Genomic DNA, 19,933 nt, shown 5'->3' with positions numbered 1-19,933 from the left:
CTTCTTTACGCTGAAGATAGTTCTTAATGACTTTCGCTGTATGTTTGGGGTCGTTGTCATGCTGCAGAATAAATTTGGGGCCAATCCGATGCCTCCCTGATGGTATTGCATGATGGATAAGTATCTGCCTGTACTTCTCAGACCATTAATTCTGACCAAATCCCCAACTCCATTTGCAGAAATGCAGCCCCAAACTTGCAAGGAACCTCCACCATGCTTCACTGTTGCCTGCAGACACTCATTCGTGTACCGCTCTCCAGCCCTTCGGCGAACAAACTGCCTTCTGCTACAGCCAAATATTTCAAATTTTGACTCATCAGTCCAGAGCACCTGCTGCCATTTTTCTGCACCCCAGTTCCTGTGTTTTCGTGCATAGTTGAGTCGCTTGGCCTTGTTTCCACGTCGGAGGTATGGCTTTTTGGCCGCAAGTCTTCCATGAAGGCCACTTCTGACCAGACTTCTCCGGACAGTAGATGGGTGTACCAGGGTCCCACTGTTTTCTGCCAATTCTGAGCTGATGGCACTGCTGGACATCTTCCGATTGCGAAGGGAAGTAAGCATGATGTGTCTTTCATCTGCTGCAGTAACTTTCCTTGGCCGACCACTGCGTCTACGGTCCTCAACGTTGCCCATTTCTTTGTGCTTCTTCAAAAGAGCTTGGACAGCACATCTGGAAACCCCTGTCTACCTTGAAATTTCTGCCTGGGAGAGACCTTGCTGATGCAGTATAACTACCTTGTGTCTTGTTGCTGTGCTCAGTCTTGCCATGGTGTATGACTTTTGACAGTAAACTGTCTTCAGCAACCCCTCCTTGTTAGCTGAGTTTGGCTGTTCCTCACCCAGTTTTATTCCTCCTACACAGCTGTTTCTGTTTCAGTTAATGATTGTGTTTCAACCTACATATTGAATTGATGATCATTAGCACCTGTTTGGTATAATTGTTTAATCATACACCTGACTATATGCCTACAAAATCCCTGACTTTGTGCAAGTGTACCTAGAAGAATTGATGCTGTTTTGAAGGCAAAGGGTGGTCACACCATATATGGATTTGATGTAGATTTTTCTTCTGTTCACTCACTTTGCATTTAGTTAATTGATAAATATAATCTATTAACATGTCTATTTTTGAAAGCATTCTTACTTTACAGCATTTTTTCACACCTGCCTAAAACTTTTGCACAGTACTGTGTGTGTATATGTGTGTGTATATATATATAATATATATATATATATATATATATATATATATATATATATATATATATATATATATATATATATATATATATATATGAATTCTCTGAGACTATTGCTTTAGGGAAGCAGAACCTGTTTGAGGAGACTGTCACATTTTTTTAAGAGGTGGCAAAGCACTGTATCTTTAGGAAGAGAGATGATGTCATGTTGTATAGACCCTATTGGAAAGCATGTTATATTACTAAGCCATTTGTGCACCATTACATATACTGCAGTTACTTTATCATGCCTGGTACCCAAGTGCTGATGACTGCCTATTGATGGTATGAGTTACTTACTTGCGTCTTGAAAATTGACATCATTTCCATTGTATGCATTCCTCAGCTTGTTTGTCATTACTCTGAGTGCCATGATCTGCTGACGAATGAAAGTGTCTGGTCTTGTGATGTCTACTTCAACTTCGGGGTTATTAATCTGGTTTGTCAGGCCATTGTTCATGACTTCAGGCAAGTACCTGCAAGGTACAATAAAATAAGTTGATGTACATATACCGATTCTTAGTAATAAAATAGGAATTGATTTATCACATATTAATATATTAACAAAGCTCAAATGAATTGCAATCCAATTTAACTACACACTGCATATTACTATCTATGAGCAAACTGCCTCTTTCAAAAAAAGCTAATGCAAAGTTACCTGAAACAGGCAGTTCATACTTTAAGAGTAAGGGTTGACATATTGTTGTTCTAATTACTTAGCGTGGTACCATGAGTTGACGTGAACTCATGGTAGGAGACATGCAATAGGCTGAGGTACTGTTCCATTTCAGGTTTCATTAATTAGGTAGTCTAGGACTTGGTCAGAAGGTTTGTTTGGTTCAGCTTGATTAATAAGGACTTGGCTGAAACAAAGACCTCAGCTGGAAGTGCCAAGGCTGCCTGCCCTAGACCAGCAGAAAATCAAAGAACGTGAAAGTTTCTGAATTCAATGCTCAAAGATTGTGTCACTCACTGTTGTGGTCTGGGTAGTTAAATACATAAACACTGTGGACTCCTGTTGTACAAACTGGACAAGTTACCATTATGTTAATGTGCATAAAAGCTGATGCCAGCTAGTAAGTGTTATTTCCTAATTGCTTATGCCTCAAAAGTATAGAAAATGGCTATTATTCCCCACAAACTTTGCTTTTGTGACCAGGACAGTGATATTTTGAATTTTACCTATTTTCCAGAACATTCCAGATAGATTCAGTGCTGAGTAAACTTGGAGTAACTTCTAGAACTTTCTAGAACTTTCCAGTAATATAAATAGTAGTATAAATACAGGGGCCTTAAGCCCACCAGTTCAGTTTAGTTCCAGCTGCCTAAGTGGATACATATCTACATTTTTCTGAGATGGCATCATGAGGCTGCAAGCATCCGGTAGACGCATTTTGAGACTTAAAAATGGTGGCATTCCTGATGGGTCTCCAAGGCGGTTTTACCAAGTTTCCCTGCTATCTTTGCCTTTGGGACAGCAGGGACACCAAGGTGCACTACCACAGGCGGGACTGGCCACAGCGGACCAAGTTCTCTGTGGGGAGGAACAACGTCAAGTGGGAGCCACTGGTGGACCCCCGGAAGGTGCTGATGCCACCACTGCACATCAAATTGGGCCTTATGAAACAATTTGTCAGAGCTCTAGATAAGGAGTCGGCAGCCTTCAAGTACCTTCAAGACTTCTTCCCTAAGCTGTCTGAGGCAAAGGTCAAAGCCGGTGTCTTCGTCGGACCACAGATAAAGAAGATCCTGGAGTGCAATGAATTCCCCAAGAAGCTCACTAGTAAGGAGAAAGCGGCTTGGAACAGCTTTGTTGCAGTGGTTTGGGGCTTCCTGGGCAATCACAAGGCCGAAAACTATGTGGAGCTGGTTGAGACTCTGGTGAAGAACTACGGCACAATGGGCTGTAGGATGTCCCTCAAAGTCCATATCCTTGATGCTCATCTTGATAAATTCAAGGAGAACATGGGAGCGTACTCGGAGGAGCAAGGCGAGCACTTCCACCAGGATATACTGGACTTTGAACACCGCTACCAAGGACAGTATAACGAGAACATGATGGGAGACTACATTTGGGGGCTGATTCGTGAAAGTGATTTACAGTATAATCGTAAATCTCGAAAAACTACTCACTACTAAATCTTTTGTAGTCATTTTTGTATTACTTTAGTATAAATACATGTTAATTTGGATTCATATGTTGTTTTTTTCTGACTTTATGTGAACGAAAAGACACAAATTCGCCCATTTTCTCATTGGAAATAGGTCAATTTCAAAATATCACTGTCCTGGTCACAAAAGCAAAGTTTGTGGGGAATAATAGCCATTTTCTATACTTTTGAGGCACAAGCAATTAGGAAATAACACTTACTACCCAGGAACAAAAATTGTGTTACATAGTGATCAATGTCTGTGCCAGTAAGACTAGAGTTTGCCAATATTCCACATCCTGAAGCAGAACTCCAGGCAAGGGCTCTGCACTCTTTTCTACAGTACCTTTATTACCAAATCAGGTCACTGAAGTGCATTTAAGATGAAGTAAGTTTACAATCGTTGCAGTTCATTTTCAAATAGTGTGCGTTTCCCAGGATGTATTATTATTAATATGCTATACAGGCATGGATACTTGAAATCTAGAACAAATTAATTTGTAATTGGAGAAACAAGTGGCCCTTGCAATGGTTTTTTAAAAATACATTTTAAAACATACCCCGGTACCATTTCATGAACATTTTAAGCAAAGTGGTGATGGAACAATTCCGTTTTCAGCGTCAGCATCAAGCCTGTCTTGAACAGAATTAGCCATACATACATGGATTTTGGTTCTGAATTGGAACTCGGTTTACAATATACTGCATACAGTATTCAACATGTTGAAAGAATTTGTGGGGTTATGTGATGAAGAGCGAATTAATCCGAATCAACAATCTCTCTCTCGACGGATGAGGGCATTGTACAACAGGAACTACGGGCTTCGTACTGAATGGTTGGGCAGTTCATTCCAGGGGCAGTCGGAAGCCGACCATTCAGAAAGGGGGTGGCGTCATGGTACCAGGAGTCATCGCCCTAGTACGGTAAGCGAAGTTTCAGTCGTGAATTGGAGGAGACGTGATTGAACTAGCTATCGGAGGGGGCGGGGCTTAGGGTACTTTAGGGGGACGTGACGCCGTAATCGGTTCCTTTGTTGTGGTTAATGGGAGGAAACAAGGACGGGAAACGTGAATGAAGTGTTGTCCCATTGATAAAAAGCCTGTATTTGTCTTTGCCAGACGGCTGATACGAAGCCGGGAGCTGCAGCCAGAAGCCAGCCCGGACCTGAACGCACAAAACCACCACCACTCGGAGCACCGCACCTGCACCAAGAGCACACACAGTCTGGAGACGTGTTGTTTGTGTCTGTTTTGTGTTTGCATTATTATTTCAGGACTGCAACCCCTTGTTTTGGCGCAGGCAATACCCATTGCTGGGTAGAGCCAGCTTTATTATTTAAAACATTTTTCAAGGATATTAAAGAACCTGAACTGTGAACTTTGTGTTTGTCTGGAGCGCCTGAATCACCTGTACACCTGAGCACTGCAAACCACATTGCCACTGGTTACCATATGACTCTGTGTTCACTGGGACAATTCAGGCTTTTTAACTTGCACCCCAATGCATTCTGGCAAGTGTAGTCCTGCTTCTCTTAAAGAAAAGAAACAAGTGAAAGGTACCCTAGGCATGTAAAATATTGCAGAATGCATTGCGATGAGAGTTAAAAATCCTGAACTTTCCCAAACTGTTGTAGTGAATATGGAGTCATATGGTAACCTTACCTCTGTGGTGCACAAATTCTAGAATATTATGCTACATGATGGGAGACTACATTTGGGGGCTGATTTGTGAAAGTGATTTACAGTATAATCGTAAATCTCGAAAAACTACTCGCTTCTAAATCTTTTGTAGTCATTTTTGTATTACTTTAGTATAAATACATGTTCATTTGGATTCATATGTTGTTTTTTTCTGACTTTATGTGAACGAAAAGACACACATTCGCCCGTTTTCTCATTGGAAATATCACTGTCCTGGTCACAAAAGCAAAGTTTGTGAGGAATAATAGCCATTTTCTATACTTTTGAGGCACAAGCAATTAGGAAATAACACTTACTACCCAGGAACAAAAATTGTGTTGCATAGTGTTTGATAGTTCTATACTGTTGATCTGTGGTGTTTTTCCTTTCACAAAAATATGTAGCAAAGATTTTGCGATTGTCTCAAAAATCAAGGTAATAACGTGCTTCTGGCCAAAGCCTGTTTTTCTGATTTGTAACACATTGGCTCCAGCTTGACAAGTCTATGCCCCACCTGCCCTTCGTGTGCCCGTTCCAGCATTCCTCTTCATCAGATCTGCCACCTGTCACCTTGACATCACTGCAGATGCTGTCAGGTAATGTGGACCAGAACTTTTTGGACTTCTTCAGTTTTTCTTTAATATCAACAACCTAAAACAAAAGACAAAATAGGAGCAAAATTACATCATAACTTCAGTCTGATATTACAATTAGCATTGAAAAATAAAAATAAATGACTTGACAGACATTTGATATAAACAGTAGAGGATGCTTCTAATCTTACATGAATCATTCAGCTTGCACTGACCCATCAGCCGTTAACAGTTTAGTGCTAAGCTAGAGAATGAGGCCAGAAAAAATAAATACCACCCACATTTCATTCAGATAAATGCAGAACTAAACAACATATAAAGTGCAAAAACTGTGAGTCAAACATAACAAAATTAATAAATAAAACTTTTCATTATGCTCTCACACTCTCTTTGTCTGTAGAATTACTTTTTTATTATTATTGATGAAATATCAAGCTGTTGTATTGATGAAATATCAAGCTGTTTTTTGTAATCAATAAATTCATGCATTTTATAAGTCATGTCTCTCCTAGGGCCATCACTACCTGTTAAAATGCTTGATCAAATACAAATGTAAAAACAAGACAATCTAAAGATGCAAAAAAATATATTTTATTATATTATAACAAAATTATATTATAATTACATAACACAACACATTTTTTCTGGATCTTTGGAGACTGATATTTATTTTTCTTTCTTCTGCAAGAAATATTGGTTCAAAAGGGTTAGAAAAAATATTTGACTGCTGTAGGTGGCTGACCAAGTTTGTCTATACCAGGTTGTGCCAATGCTTACAATACAAGTCCATTATGCAGTCAGTGGATTCAGGAGGAGGTAGGAGGAATCTTAATTAGTTACATTGTTTTGAAGTATCATAACCACCCAGCACAGTTAAATTGCATGGTTTGAGAGGTATTCTAGGCATGTTACCTTCTGTAAGTGACTTCTAAATCTCCTGTTTAAGGAGATGCAGTATTTCTAAGAGCGTCATGTTCCTGGGATAATTATCGTATTGAGCACAACATATTGGAAAGCAGCAGAAGGTAGATTTTAATTTAGCATAGGAAACACATGATGACATTTAAATTACATTTCATGAATGCAAATAGCCCTTTAGCTCTTAATTCCATGCCATTAGTACTTTCTTGGTTGTCATGTTTTTTCAATTGTCAGAAAAAAAAGGTGACTATAATGTGACAGGGCAGGTCAATGTCGCCTTGCAGAGCCAGAGTTTAAAAAAAACACACAAAAGCAGAAATAATGAGTCACATAGCAAAAAAGGCCTAAAATACACCTAAAACGAGAACAGCAATAAATGTAACAAAGTAACTAATAAGAACTATTTTTCACAGGTTACAGAGAACAGAACCAGGGGCCACCGGTGGAAGCTGACGAAGGGCATATTCAGAACCGAGGGGAAAGGAGCTTTTTCATGGAAAGGGTGGTGAACCATTGGAACAGGCTGTCGGACAGAACTGTTAAAACAGAGACTATCAGATCCTTCAAGAATAGACTGGATTCTGCCATGAACAATACTGTATAACCCTCTCTATCACCATAATAAGACCTTTAGCTAGCCACATGGAGGAAGGGTGGTCCGTTATCCACGGATTCAAAGAGGTTTCAGTTCCCCTACTAACTAAATGATTAGGGCTTTTTTGTTTTTCCTCTCCTGAGTGTTAACGGACCATGCTTGCATTAAGGGAGCGAGCATTGGTGGGCCGAATGGTCTTTTCTTGTTCTAGAATTTCTTATGTTCAAAAATACCAACAGAAAGATCATGTGCTTGCACCCTAATGTTTTAGCTCTGACATATTTATTCACGTTCCAGAATATCAAGCTTTTAAAGCATACTACTCCCCATCAACGACGCTCTGCTTATTTGAATCAGGATCAGTATTACTGAGAAATTACATCATGGCAAGTTATCTATAATTGGTTCAATTTTTTCTCGTGTTGCTCGAATAAATATTGCATGGAAATAAAGTCAAATTGAAGTGCTTTATTTTACACTTTAAGTTTTGAAAGTAGAAAAACTCTTATCTATCTTTTATCTCACACACATTTATTTAAATACATTCCAGTAAATACACTGAAGGCTTATGCATTTACTGACAAGCTGAAGCTTTATGGATACTGCCCTTAGTAGTGCTGATTAGGGTGAATAATGAGATTTAAAAAGGTGCTAGCCAATTTTTTCAAATCCATTTCTCATATATATATATATATATATATATATATATATATATATATATATATATTGTAAGACAGCAGGGAGGGGGTTAAAGCCTCCCTGAAGACAATTAAATTGTTTAATTTAATTGTATTCGGTTAATTGTTTAATTGTTTTATTAGTTTAATTATCACCCACACCTGGTTAATTGTAAATTAGAGCCAGGTGCAGGGTTTAAAAGAAAGACAGCCAGTCTGTTCAGGGCTGCTGTGGGTAGAGCCCGCTTGCGAGGGTGTGCAGGCGTACAGAGAAGAAGGTACTGAGAAACCGTGAAAGGTTGCATGTGAAAACTGTGTTTATTTTGTTTTGCTTTGTTGTATAGGGAAACAGCTTAGCTGTCCTGTTTGTAGTTAGGTTCCTGTTTGTGTAGTTAGTGCTCGTAAAGAGCTAGGTGTTTGTTTTGTATTTTGTTTTGGTGTTTATTAAAAATAGCGCACCAGCGCTTAAAAATCCATTTCTTGTGTGCTGGGTCAAATTTTTAAAGGGGCAATGAACCCGTGTGAGGTGCAATCATTTTACAATATATATATATATATATATATATATATATATATTAAGTTTTGTTTAAATATTACTGTTTTTTTGTGCTGAGAATCACATAGGCCACGCTGCTAGGTAACAAAAATGTAACTGCATGCTTCTCCACTAGATGGTGGTACTGTTTAATCTTGGATTTTTTAAAACCATTCAAAATATTTTATAATGAAATGCTGGAATATTTAATTAATAATTGCTGCAATTTATATATATATATATATATATATATATATATATATATATATATATATATAAACATTAAGATAGTAAGACTGTTTAAGCAAGCTAGGATGTAGAGATCTCTGTAGTCATTCTGTACAAAGATGAGAAATGCTTTTCCCATCATTTTATACACTAACCACCATTTAGCATGCTTGCTGTTATTTACCATTCTATGCTATGCTTTACCATGGGGTACACTGATACTGAAGAAGACAAGGTCTGGCTAATTGAGACAGGCTGAAACCTTTTCATACATTTCCAAGCAGATGTCTGACTGCAATATCTTGGTCTATGAACAGCAAACATCCTTTTGTTCCTTTGGTCTCTGTGTTATCTCACATGGTAAATCAGACTGCTTTACTATCACCCATTGAAACTACTGCAGCAAACAGAAGGTCCCAAAACTGAAAGCATACAAAATGTGGACAACTTTTCAAGACCAACCTATACCAAAGTATTTAAAAAGCACTGATTTATATAGTTAAAGATGGTCCAGCATAAAGCATCCTAAACCAACAGTACTAAGTAAAAGCTAAATCACAAAACAAAAGCCAAGAAAAACAAAATACACTAAAGCACAGCAACGGTGTGGCAAAAAACAATGAACCATGGTAAAATATGCAAATTTGATAAATGGCACATCCTAAAGGGTGGTTGTAGCAGGGTGATTGCCCTGCACGTGTGTATTTAGTGTGGATATAAGTTGTATGGGGAAATGGGTTTATTGTGTGTCGTTTTGGAGTTGATTTGTTTAATTACATTTATTGTTTACAGACAAGCGCTCAATTGAGACTTGCTGCCTGCTAGGTTTGGTTGAGGGGAAGGTCAGCAAGTGATTGGCTGTGCTGGACCTCAATCAGCAGGTGGGCGGGTCTTGACCGAGTGTCCGTCAGTTCGAAAGCATCCGCGGGAGATGGTTCGGGGCGACTGTAACGCCATGTCAGAGGGGAGCGGCGTATACTCGGGAGGAGAGGGTCCGTTCTGCAGGAACGACAACCCTGAGACTGCAAGCGGTGCTTGTGAAGGCAATGCCCAGCCAAGGCCGTATGAAGCAGCACGAGTCGTTGTATGAATACCGGCTCATTAGTAGGTTAGTTAGGAGACTGTGATCCCATGTGATGTATAGCGAGGGTTACATAGTGTAGCCGGTTCCTGGAGCGGGACGCCTGGCTTATAAGGCTAGCGCTCGCCCTCTGGGGCACCTTTTATTTGTAGTTTTTGTACTGTGTTTTATTTTGCCTTTTGTACAGCTTGCTGTATGTGTCCTCTGTGCGTTACCATGGCTGGTAACGTCACTTGACCACCTTTACTTTCTTTTCTGTTTGTATTAATAAATCCTGCACGCCTGTGCCGGCGTTTCAGCTCCACCCCCAATGTCTCTCTGAAGTTTGTAAACAGCGGCTATCCACGCACATGACGTAAGACCCTGTCACAGTGGTGAAAATGGTTAAAGGAAAGTTTCGATCTGCCCTCCTGTGCAGAATGTTAATATGTAGTAATTTAAAAGGCGAGGAAAACAATAACCTGTCGGATGGCTCCCTGAGACCTGACCCCTAGCGTGAGTCTTTCACCTGACAGAGAGAGTGCTGCTCTAATACATGCTGACCTTGATGCACTGCACTTCCCACTAGCAGACAATAGGAGCAATTAGCATTAACATTAGAAAAGGAATGCTCAGCAGGTTGTTGCAACAGGAGAACCTCAGGTTTGCTTCCTCAGTGGGCAACACAGAATTTGTTTTTAACAGATACACAGTGTCTGCTGTAGTTTTTCCATCTATTTTATTTAAAAGGTTTTAAAGCTATATCACTTGAAACATTTTACCACGTATGGTATTGATATGCTTTACCAGGTGAACTGATATAAATATTTTTGACAGCCTTTGAATGAACCCACAATCCCATATTTCCTGTAAAGTGGCCAGAAGAGATGTATTCATGCATTGGCCCAGTTCTGGTTCACAGCTGTGAACATTTATTATTTTAAAGGGCAATTCTCTTGCGATCCATTTCTGAGACAAAGAAAAAACAAATTCTTGTGTTACTTTCAGAATGGAGACACAGTACTGAACTTCGCTACACAGGAGGAACAACTGTCATTTTTGTTCACAGCTATCAATACATTTCAGAAGATAGCCACAGTTACCATTTTAACCATCCTTAGGGCATTAGGAAACAGCTAATTTTCAACACACTGAAACTTTAATAGTGAGTCCAGATGCTATCAAACTACAGTGCCTTGAATAAGTATTCACCCCCTTGGACTTTTCCACATTTTGTAGTGTTACAACCTGGAATTGAAATGGATTTAATTGGGATTTTTACCATTTGATTTACACAACATACTTAACACTTTGAACGTGCCAAATATTTTTTATTATGACACAAAAGTTAATTAAACAAAAAAAAAAAGACATTTGTTGGTTGCATAAGTATTCACCCCCTGAGTCAATACTTGGTAGAAGCACCTTTGGCAGCAATTACAGCTGTGAGTCTTTTTGGGTAAGTTTCTACCAGCTTTGCACATCTGGATCCTGCAATGTTCCCCCATTCTTCTTGGCAAAGTTGCTCAAGCTCTGTCAAGTTGGATGGGGACCATTGGTGAACAGCAATTTTCAAGCCTTGCCACAGATTCTCAATCGGATTGAGGTCTGGGCTTTGACTGGGCCATTCTAAGACATTCAGGTTCTTGTTTTTAAACCACTCCAGTGTAGCTTTGACTGTGTGTTTAGGGTCATTGTCCTGCTGGAAGGTGAACCTCTGCCCCAGTCCCAGCTCCATCCATCTTGCCCTCAATCCTGACCAGTTTCCCAGTCCCTGCCGATGAAAAGCATCCCCATAACATGATGCTGCCACCACCATGCTTCATCGTGGGGATGGTGTTCTCAGGGTGATGAGCAGTGTTGGCTTTGCGCCACAGATAGCCTTTTGCGCTAAGGCCAAAAAGTTCACTTTTGGTCTCATCAGACCAGAGAACCTTTTTCAACATGTTTGCTGTGTCTCCCACATGCCTTTTGGCAAAATCCAAACAGGATTTGATATGGGGTTTTTTCAGCAATGGCTTTCTTCATGCCACTCTTCCATAAAGCCCAGTTTTGTGGAGCGTTCGGGTTATAGTTGTCCCATGGACGGTTTCTCCCATCTCAGCTGTGGATCTCTGCAGCTCCTTCAGAGTTACCATTGGCCTCTTGGTTGCTTCTCTGACTAATGCCCTCCTTACCTGGTCACTGAGTTTTGGTGGACGGCCTTCTCTAGGCAGAGTCACGGTTGTGCCATATTCTTTCCATATTTTAATAATGGATTTAACGGTGCTCCGGGGGATGTTCAAAGTTTGGGATATTTTTTTATAACCCAACCCTGATTGGTGCTTCTCCAGAACTTTATCCCGGACTTGTTTTGATAGCTCCTTGGTCTTCATGATGCTGTTTGTTTAGATATGCTCTCTAACAAACTCTGGGGCCTTCCAGAAACAGGTGAATTTAATCTGAGATCATGTGAAACACCTTAATTGCACACAGGTGGACTCCATTCAACTAATTATGTGACTTCTGAAGGCAATTGGTTGCACCAGAGCTTATTTAGGGGTGTCACAGCAAAGGGGGTGAATACTTATGCAATCAAGAATTTTCAGTTTTTTATTTGTAAATAATTTTGAAAAATATGTAGATTTTTTTCCCCACTTCGACATTATGGACTATTTTGTGTAGATCTGTGACAAAAAATCCTAATTAAATCCATTTTAATTCCAGGTTGTAACACTACAAAATGTGGAAAAGTCCAAGGGGGGTGAATACTTATGCAAGGCACTGTATATACCCCTGTCTGAAGTCTCTGCCCAGGAATGTATGCAGGAATATACTGTATATATATATATATATATATATATATATATATATATATATATATATATATATATATATATATATATATATAACAGCATGGAAACTTGCTCCATATTAGATCTCAATTTAGGGATTTTAAAAGTAGGCACAGAGATGTAAGGTAACTTGGAGCATTTCCAGCGTACACCAAAGTTTGTGTGGATCAAGGGAATCCATGCTTTACAAAAAGATGTAGCTCTCACTACCTCTACAGTGGTTAAAGCTGGTTTCTATTGGTATTGTATTACACAATACCAATGGGAATCCATGCTTTACAAAAAGATGTAGCTCTCCCCCCTCTCCCTGCTCCTCCTACCCCCACTATCACCTCTCGCCGTAACCTCCGCTCTCTCTCCCCCTCTATCCTTGCCTCCACTGCTCTCTCTCACCTCCCTCCTTTCGACTCCTTTTCACATCTCTCCGTAGACTCTGCTACCTCCACACTCTTCTCCTCACTCACTTCCTCCCTCGACTCCCTCTGTCCCCTCACCTCCCGACCTGCTCGCCCCTCCCCTCCCCATCCCTGGCTCTCCTCTGCGCTCCGCTCGGCAAGAATCACACTGCGATCTGCTGAAAAGAAATGGAAGAGAACCAAACTCCCTGCTGCCCTAGACCTTTACCGCACTCTCCTCTCCTCCTTCTCCTCTACTCTCTCCTCTGCTAAATGTGCTTATTTCCAATCTGTAATCCAAGCCTCCACTAACAACCCACGTAAACTATTCTCTACCTTCTCCTCCCTCCTAAACCCTCCCCCCTCCTCCTCCCTCCTCTATCTCCCCAGATGACTTTGCCTCCTTCTTCTCTTCTAAAATCTCAGATATCCGCAAACTCTTTAACACCTCTCCCTCCCCCGCACCCCCTCCTGCTCCAACCCCTACACCCACTACATCCCCTACTAACTCGCCCTCCTTCTCCACCTTCTTGCCCCTCTCAGACTCTGACCTCTCCTCCCTGCTCCAGGGTCACAAACCCACCACGTGTGCCTTGGACCCCCTCCCCACTCACCTCTTTCAAGCTGCTGCTCCTGCTCTACTCCCCTTCATCTCCTCCCTCCTCAACACCTCTCTACATTCTGGTATCTTTCCCTCTGCCTTCAAAAAAGCCTCTATCACTCCCCTCCTCAAAAAACCTACCCTCGACCCCACCTCCCTCCAGAGCTACCGTCCTGTCTCCCTCCTACCCTTCCTCTCCAAAACCCTCGAGCGGACTGTACACCGCCAGCTCTCTGCTTTCCTGCCCAACCACTCTCTGCTTGACCCTCTCCAATCTGGCTTCCGCTCTGCCCACTCCACTGAAACCGCCCTCCTGTCTGTCACCAACTCACTTAAGTGTGCCCGAGCTGCCTCTCTCTCCTCTGTCCTAATTCTCCTCGACCTCTCTGTTGCCTTTGACACTGTTGATCACTCTATTCTACTATCATCTCTTGCTGACCTGGGGATCTCTGGCACTGCTCTGGCCTGGTTCTCCTCCTACCTCTCCAACCGCACTTACCAGGTAACCTGGCGTGGAGCAACCTCCACACCTCACCCTCTCTTAACTGGAGTCCCCCAAGGGTCAGTCTTGGGTCCTCTCCTGTTCTCTCTCTACACCCGCTCCCTGGGCCCCCTCATCGCATCCTATGGTTTCTCATACCATTTCTATGCTGATGATGCTCAGATTTTCCTCTCCTTCCCCACCTCTGACTCCACCATCTCCTCCCGTATCTCTACCTGTCTGTCTGCTATTTCCTCCTGGATGCACTCGCATCACCTCAAACTCAACCTCTCTAAATCTGACCTCCTTTTCTTTCCCTCCTCCTCCCCCTCCTCTGATCTCTCTATCTCTGTTCCTCTGGAATCTACCACATTCTCTCCCTCTTCCTCAGCTAAGAACCTTGGAGTCACCCTGGACCCCTGCCTCTCTTATTCCCAGCACATCTCCACTCTGGCACGCACTTGCCGATTCTTCCTGAGCAACATCCGAAGAATCCGACCCTTCCTCACCAACTATGCTACCCAGCTCCTGGTCCAGGCCCTGGTACTCTCCCGCCTAGACTACTGCAACTCCCTCCTGGCTGGCCTCCCTGCGTCCGCCACCCGTCCGCTCCAGCTCATCCAGAACTCTGCTGCCCGCCTGGTGTTCTCTCTGCCTCGCTTCGCCCACGCTACTCCACTACTCCGCTCGCTCCACTGGCTCCCGATCACCGCTCGCATCCAGTTCAAGACTCTTGTACTAGCCTACAGATGCCTTGACCAGACTGCACCCAGCTACCTCCAGACCCTCATCTCTCCCTACACCCCCACTCGACCTCTCCGCTCCGCCTGCACTAGAAGACTAGCTCTACCTCCGCTACGCTCCCCTGCCTCCAGAGCCCGCTCCTTCTCCACCCTTGCTCCGCAGTGGTGGAATGACCTTCCTACAGATGTCAGGACTGCCCAGTCCCTGACCACATTCCGGCGCCTCCTTAAGACTCACCTCTTCAAAGAGCACCTGTAGAACTCCTCTGTTTGTATCCTGGGACACTATCACCCTTCATGTAAATGTGCTTTATTTTGCTCTTATCTGCCCCTATTTTACTGCATTTAATCCTGTACTTCAGAATACTGTAATCTGCCAAGTGTTTAACCTGTAGTACTTTGTATTTAATCATATCCTGATGTAACTATCACTATTTAATCATACCCTGATGTAACTATCACTATTATCTGCTGTATTATTGAATTGTGGTTTGTCACACTTATACTTTGCTTGAACAAAAGTTATTGTATTTCTTGCTCTTATTGTATTACTTGTATTGTAACACTTGAAATGTATTTGCTTACGATTGTAAGTCACCCTGGATAAGGGCGTCTGCTAAGAAATAAATAATAATAATAATAATAATACACCAAGCAGTTAAAGAGCGACTTTGTATGTGTCTGAAGTATCACAGTTCAGTCTTCACATCCTGGTGTCTTTTTGAAGCTCAGAAGTTTAAAGCACCCCAAGGGCTCTGAAACATGTCTTCTTTGTAAATTCAGCTGATACACCCGATCTAAACATTAACCGTTCCCCCTCAACACAGTTAGGACCTACATTTTAACCACTGAGATGGCAGTGTTAATAAAACAACAACAATATATTTTTGTGATCAGAAAGCTCATTAAAAAGACATACTGAACAGAACTAGTATGACTTTTTTTTAAATCTGCACTACTTATGTATTTAGTTTTCTTTCCTGTTACAAAGCATCAGGAATTAGTCAGACCGGCATGTGCACAATCAACAACATCTTTCTATCATTTCTAGCAGTCTGGCACGAAGATTGAAAGCAGAGAGCCTGGTGCTGAGATAGTTTCAAAGTTTGAAATGTGCATTTCTCTTGGATTTACCTGATTTTCACTGGACGTGGAGGGCTCTGAACGGGTTTCTTTATGTTTGACAGCTCACGCTGGGGCAGCGCTCTGTTGCTGGTAGTAATGAGAGCGTGTTTCCCGTATCACACAGCCATGTCATATGTGAAATATCAACTGGATGAGCCCATTGAAAAAACTGCTCACCAGTTAATATATTATAATATTATAACATATAAAGTGCTGGTTAACACATTTTCTTTGACCACAAGGTAGAAAAGCATTGCACACAAGGCAGGTTACCAGGGAGACTGTTCAGACAATATAGGCTAATTAAAGTTTGAATAACTGAAGTTTGACTGCACTTAAATATAGAGCTCCCAAAAAGGTGTTCAGACTTGAGTCAATTCCCAGGTTTGTTAGGTGATAATAATAGGAAAACCTTACAGCCAGCCGAGTGGGAAGCAAAGCAGTGGCATCTAGTATCTTTGATTTAGCTGCTGCAATTTAAGCAGAACAACTGTGTTTTAGAAATACAGGTATTGATTGTCAAGAAGGATAAACAGAAAACATGGTGGTTCCACAGGGGTATTACCATTACCCTCTTCGCAAGGGAAATCACGACCAACTGTGGACTTTGTCCTTGTTAATGATGTATCATGGGTAATTTTTGTGGAAAGTCCTTTATTTCCGAAGACAGCACATTATTACCCCCCCCCCCCCCCCCCCCCAAATGTATTTATTATCTTTTGGTTCTTTGCTTGTTGTTTATATTTTAATTTGACACTCAAATGTTTCAAGTAAAATGTTATACATCTAAAATGGCTTGCTGGCAGCTAGGCCAGTTTTGTCTTTGAAATATCTGCATAATCTAAACATACATGTTAGACCCTTTACAATATTGCTAATTTCAAAACCATGGTAAGAATTCCTTTAAGACACAATACCTTTTTGGTGTGCAAATGTCATTCATTGTTGCAGCTTTCTGAACTGTGGATGGTGACCATGTTTTGTATTCTCAATCAGGTTAAGGAATCTTCAATTTCTCAGCACATTCTTCAGAATGTATCTTAGACTAGAGACAGGATTTCCATCAGCTACTATCAAATGTATATACAGTAGCTTTTTTAATTTGAGGTTAAAATGTCTGTGACTGTCTGTGTTCTTTCCTTGGCATGGAAATTCATTGCAGTAAACAGGAGACCAACAGTCTGCTATTAAATGCCATGTTTCCAAATAATATAAAAGCACTTTCTTCCATGTCTTGACCGATTTATTTTGTGGTTATTTAAAATTATTGAAAATTCCTGCAGTTGGCACAATCGGACGTTATTCCTTTTCTAAATCCATTAAGTTACTAAGTGATTTTCTTGTTTTATCAAATTCCATTCCTATTGAAATGGAATGATACAGTATCTTGAAAACCTTTTAAATGGCTTCTTGTTGGGATAAATCCCTTTGTATTGTTCTTGCCATCAAGGCTTTGAAATCATTATTTCTGAAATCGAGGGTTAATGCTAAAACAAATTGATTGTGAAAAGAACTTGGAAAGGGAATAAAATAATATCTGGTGTCTAGACTAAATTGTCCTACATCTTCTACAGTTTTTTTTTGTTTTTTTCTAAATTTTTGTACCATGCACAAACTGAACTCCAGCAGCTATGGTAACTGTAACGAGTAACTAATCTTTATTTCCAATAAGTTAGTGGTTACACCACTAGAGTACAATGGTGGCTACTTATCCTGCCCAACTGCTTTATCACCAGTTAAAATGTACAGCTGATATGATGCTCTAATTGTCCACTTGGAATATTGCCAGACAGCGGAATTGTATAAAACCAATAACAGAATTAGGCCCGATGTCTTTATAGTCAACTGGGTCATGAGCAACTTTGAAACCCTGCCAAGTCTTTCCATCTGAATTTGAGCCTGATTTGATTTACAGAATTGAACTAGTTTGTGCCAGTTAACGCTATTGATGCCCTGACACTTTTGCAGTTATTGCTGCCAAAAAAGAAACCTAACAGAGGATCTAATTACATTGGCTGTGGAAGAAATAAAGTCGAATAAGTAGAATGAAGTACTAAGTTGTATAACATGTTTAGTATTGATCTAAATAAGGAATATGCTCCTTTTTAGTCTCTTCACAATCCTAATAATGATCCAAAAATTCCAAATTACTCATTATGGATTTTGCATCAGTTAATAATCTTAATTAAAATGAAATGATAGACCAAGGGAATTAATGCACTCAGTACATACCATAAGTGCTAATATCAACACCAATGTCAAAACCACATTTTTTCTCACCTCAGTGATAAAATACAGACTGGACCAAACTGTTTTCTGAGTAATACAGCTAGTACTAACAGTCCTTTTAGAGAAAATCAAGTGGGATACACCAGCAAAATTCAGATATTTTCACAAGAGCCTTTCACGATGCTGAAGCCTTTCACCAACAAGATGAGTTGGATGTTTAACCCTCAGTGGACATGACCCTGCATCACACAGATAGCACATACTTGGAGCTGGTCCCCTCTTCATCTTTAAATGAGGGGACACATGATGGTTGGGCATCATGACTACATTGTTCATTTACTCTGTAAAAAGAAACTCCATCAAAAGCATGTTTACAGGTCAAAGTGGAGAATCTCACGTCACTTGTGAACTACATTTGCTATCCCTTCCCCATTGGTTATTTAGAGAGAGTTTTCAGTTTCCAGTGATGCCAGTGCAGCAGCATCTCCTATGATCAAGGCCTATAGCAGTTGGTCAGTTAATACAGTACTTGGTGGCAGTAGGTGCAGAGTAAACACTTCGTATGAATCTCTACTTTTGTCCTTTTAGTAGTGGATGACCCTTACTTTAATACATTTAATAAACAAATGAAAATCAAAGCGATCTAATCACTGAAATATGCAAGCCCAAAGACGAAGTTTGATTGAATTTCACTATGGAACAGAGGCATAGTGCAGTCACATAGTGCAGGCTCTGTACTTTTTGATTGAATCTATCACTTGGCGATTTAATTTATACCCCATGACATGACAGATGGCTTGGGCCCTCTGTTTATTTAGATTTCTCTTGCACAAATAAAATCAAATGAGAGTGAAACAAAACTCCCAAATGAAACATATATCTCCTATATTTCTCTCTTAATCTACACTTTGTCTGGGTCAATGTATTCTCTTTTATAATGTCAAATACAAATGCAGTACTCAAATAACTCAGCAGCGAGGCAAAGCAGTTCCTCTTATTGCCTTTAATTTAATAACCAGCAGTCACTCAGAGCAGTGAAATAAAGAATATCGATGAAATAGTTTCAAGTTTGCGGCTCTGATTTGCCAGGGGCAAAGACTTGACAAGTTGTTCAAAGTGAAGATGATTACACTTTGTTTTTTCCTTGTGCTGTTCAGATTAACAAGGCTAACACAATGGTCCCCTGAATGCTCAAAGTCAGTCTCTTGAGGAAGGAAGGTAATTACATTTCTTGCATGATGATATTGGGACCACAGAGTCTCATTAAATGCTAAACAGAAATGGAAAGCAGCACTGTTTTATTTGACACATGGATCATCTTTTGTTATAGTGATATAGCTTCCCAACTGTAATCAAATTGAAGTGCTTTAAAGAAAGTTCATAAAGTTCATAGTCACAGATCATAACTACTGAGTCTGTATTCCAAATATCATTTTTATAAAGCTACTGTATAATCATGACTTTGTCCAGCTGTATCTGTAAAAGACTGGGATATATATATATATATATATATATATATATATATATATATATATATATATATATATATATATATATATAAAATAGGAATTAACCAGAATCTTGGTACTGTAATTACCGGTATTAACAAAATTCTATGAAAGTAGGTGCAGGCATAATTATCTTAGAAAGTATCAACATGTCTGTCCCAGGACTGCCTTTCAGTATGCATGTTGTTAATGATGATGTACTTGAAACACCAGTTTATTAAACGACTCTCCGTGTAATTACCAGTAATTCATTTTTTAATAGCTTCAATCTCAATCAACATTTGGTTATAATGCTTATTTCTTTAATAATGCAAAAGACATAACACTTGATAGTAAA

At 40.4% G+C, this 19,933-nt stretch overlaps 1 protein-coding gene across 2 annotated transcripts in view; it reads right to left on the bottom strand.

The window, feature by feature from the left end:
- LOC117405946 (glypican-6-like) overlaps positions 1-19,933 on the bottom strand; it is a 327,104-nt gene that overhangs the window by 5,063 nt on the left and 302,108 nt on the right. For both annotated transcript variants that reach the window (XM_034009496.3, XM_034009497.3), the window contains 2 exons: positions 5,586-5,722; positions 1,539-1,714 (listed from right to left, as the gene is read on the bottom strand). In XM_034009496.3, the coding sequence (XP_033865387.3) occupies positions 1,539-1,714; positions 5,586-5,722 (313 nt within the window). The remainder of the gene's footprint in view (positions 1-1,538; positions 1,715-5,585; positions 5,723-19,933) is intronic.

This window comes from Acipenser ruthenus, chromosome 9 (assembly GCF_902713425.1).
Source record: "Acipenser ruthenus chromosome 9, fAciRut3.2 maternal haplotype, whole genome shotgun sequence".
Taxonomy (NCBI): Eukaryota; Metazoa; Chordata; class Actinopteri; order Acipenseriformes; family Acipenseridae; genus Acipenser; species Acipenser ruthenus.
This window is presented reverse-complemented; position numbering and strand designations above follow the sequence as displayed.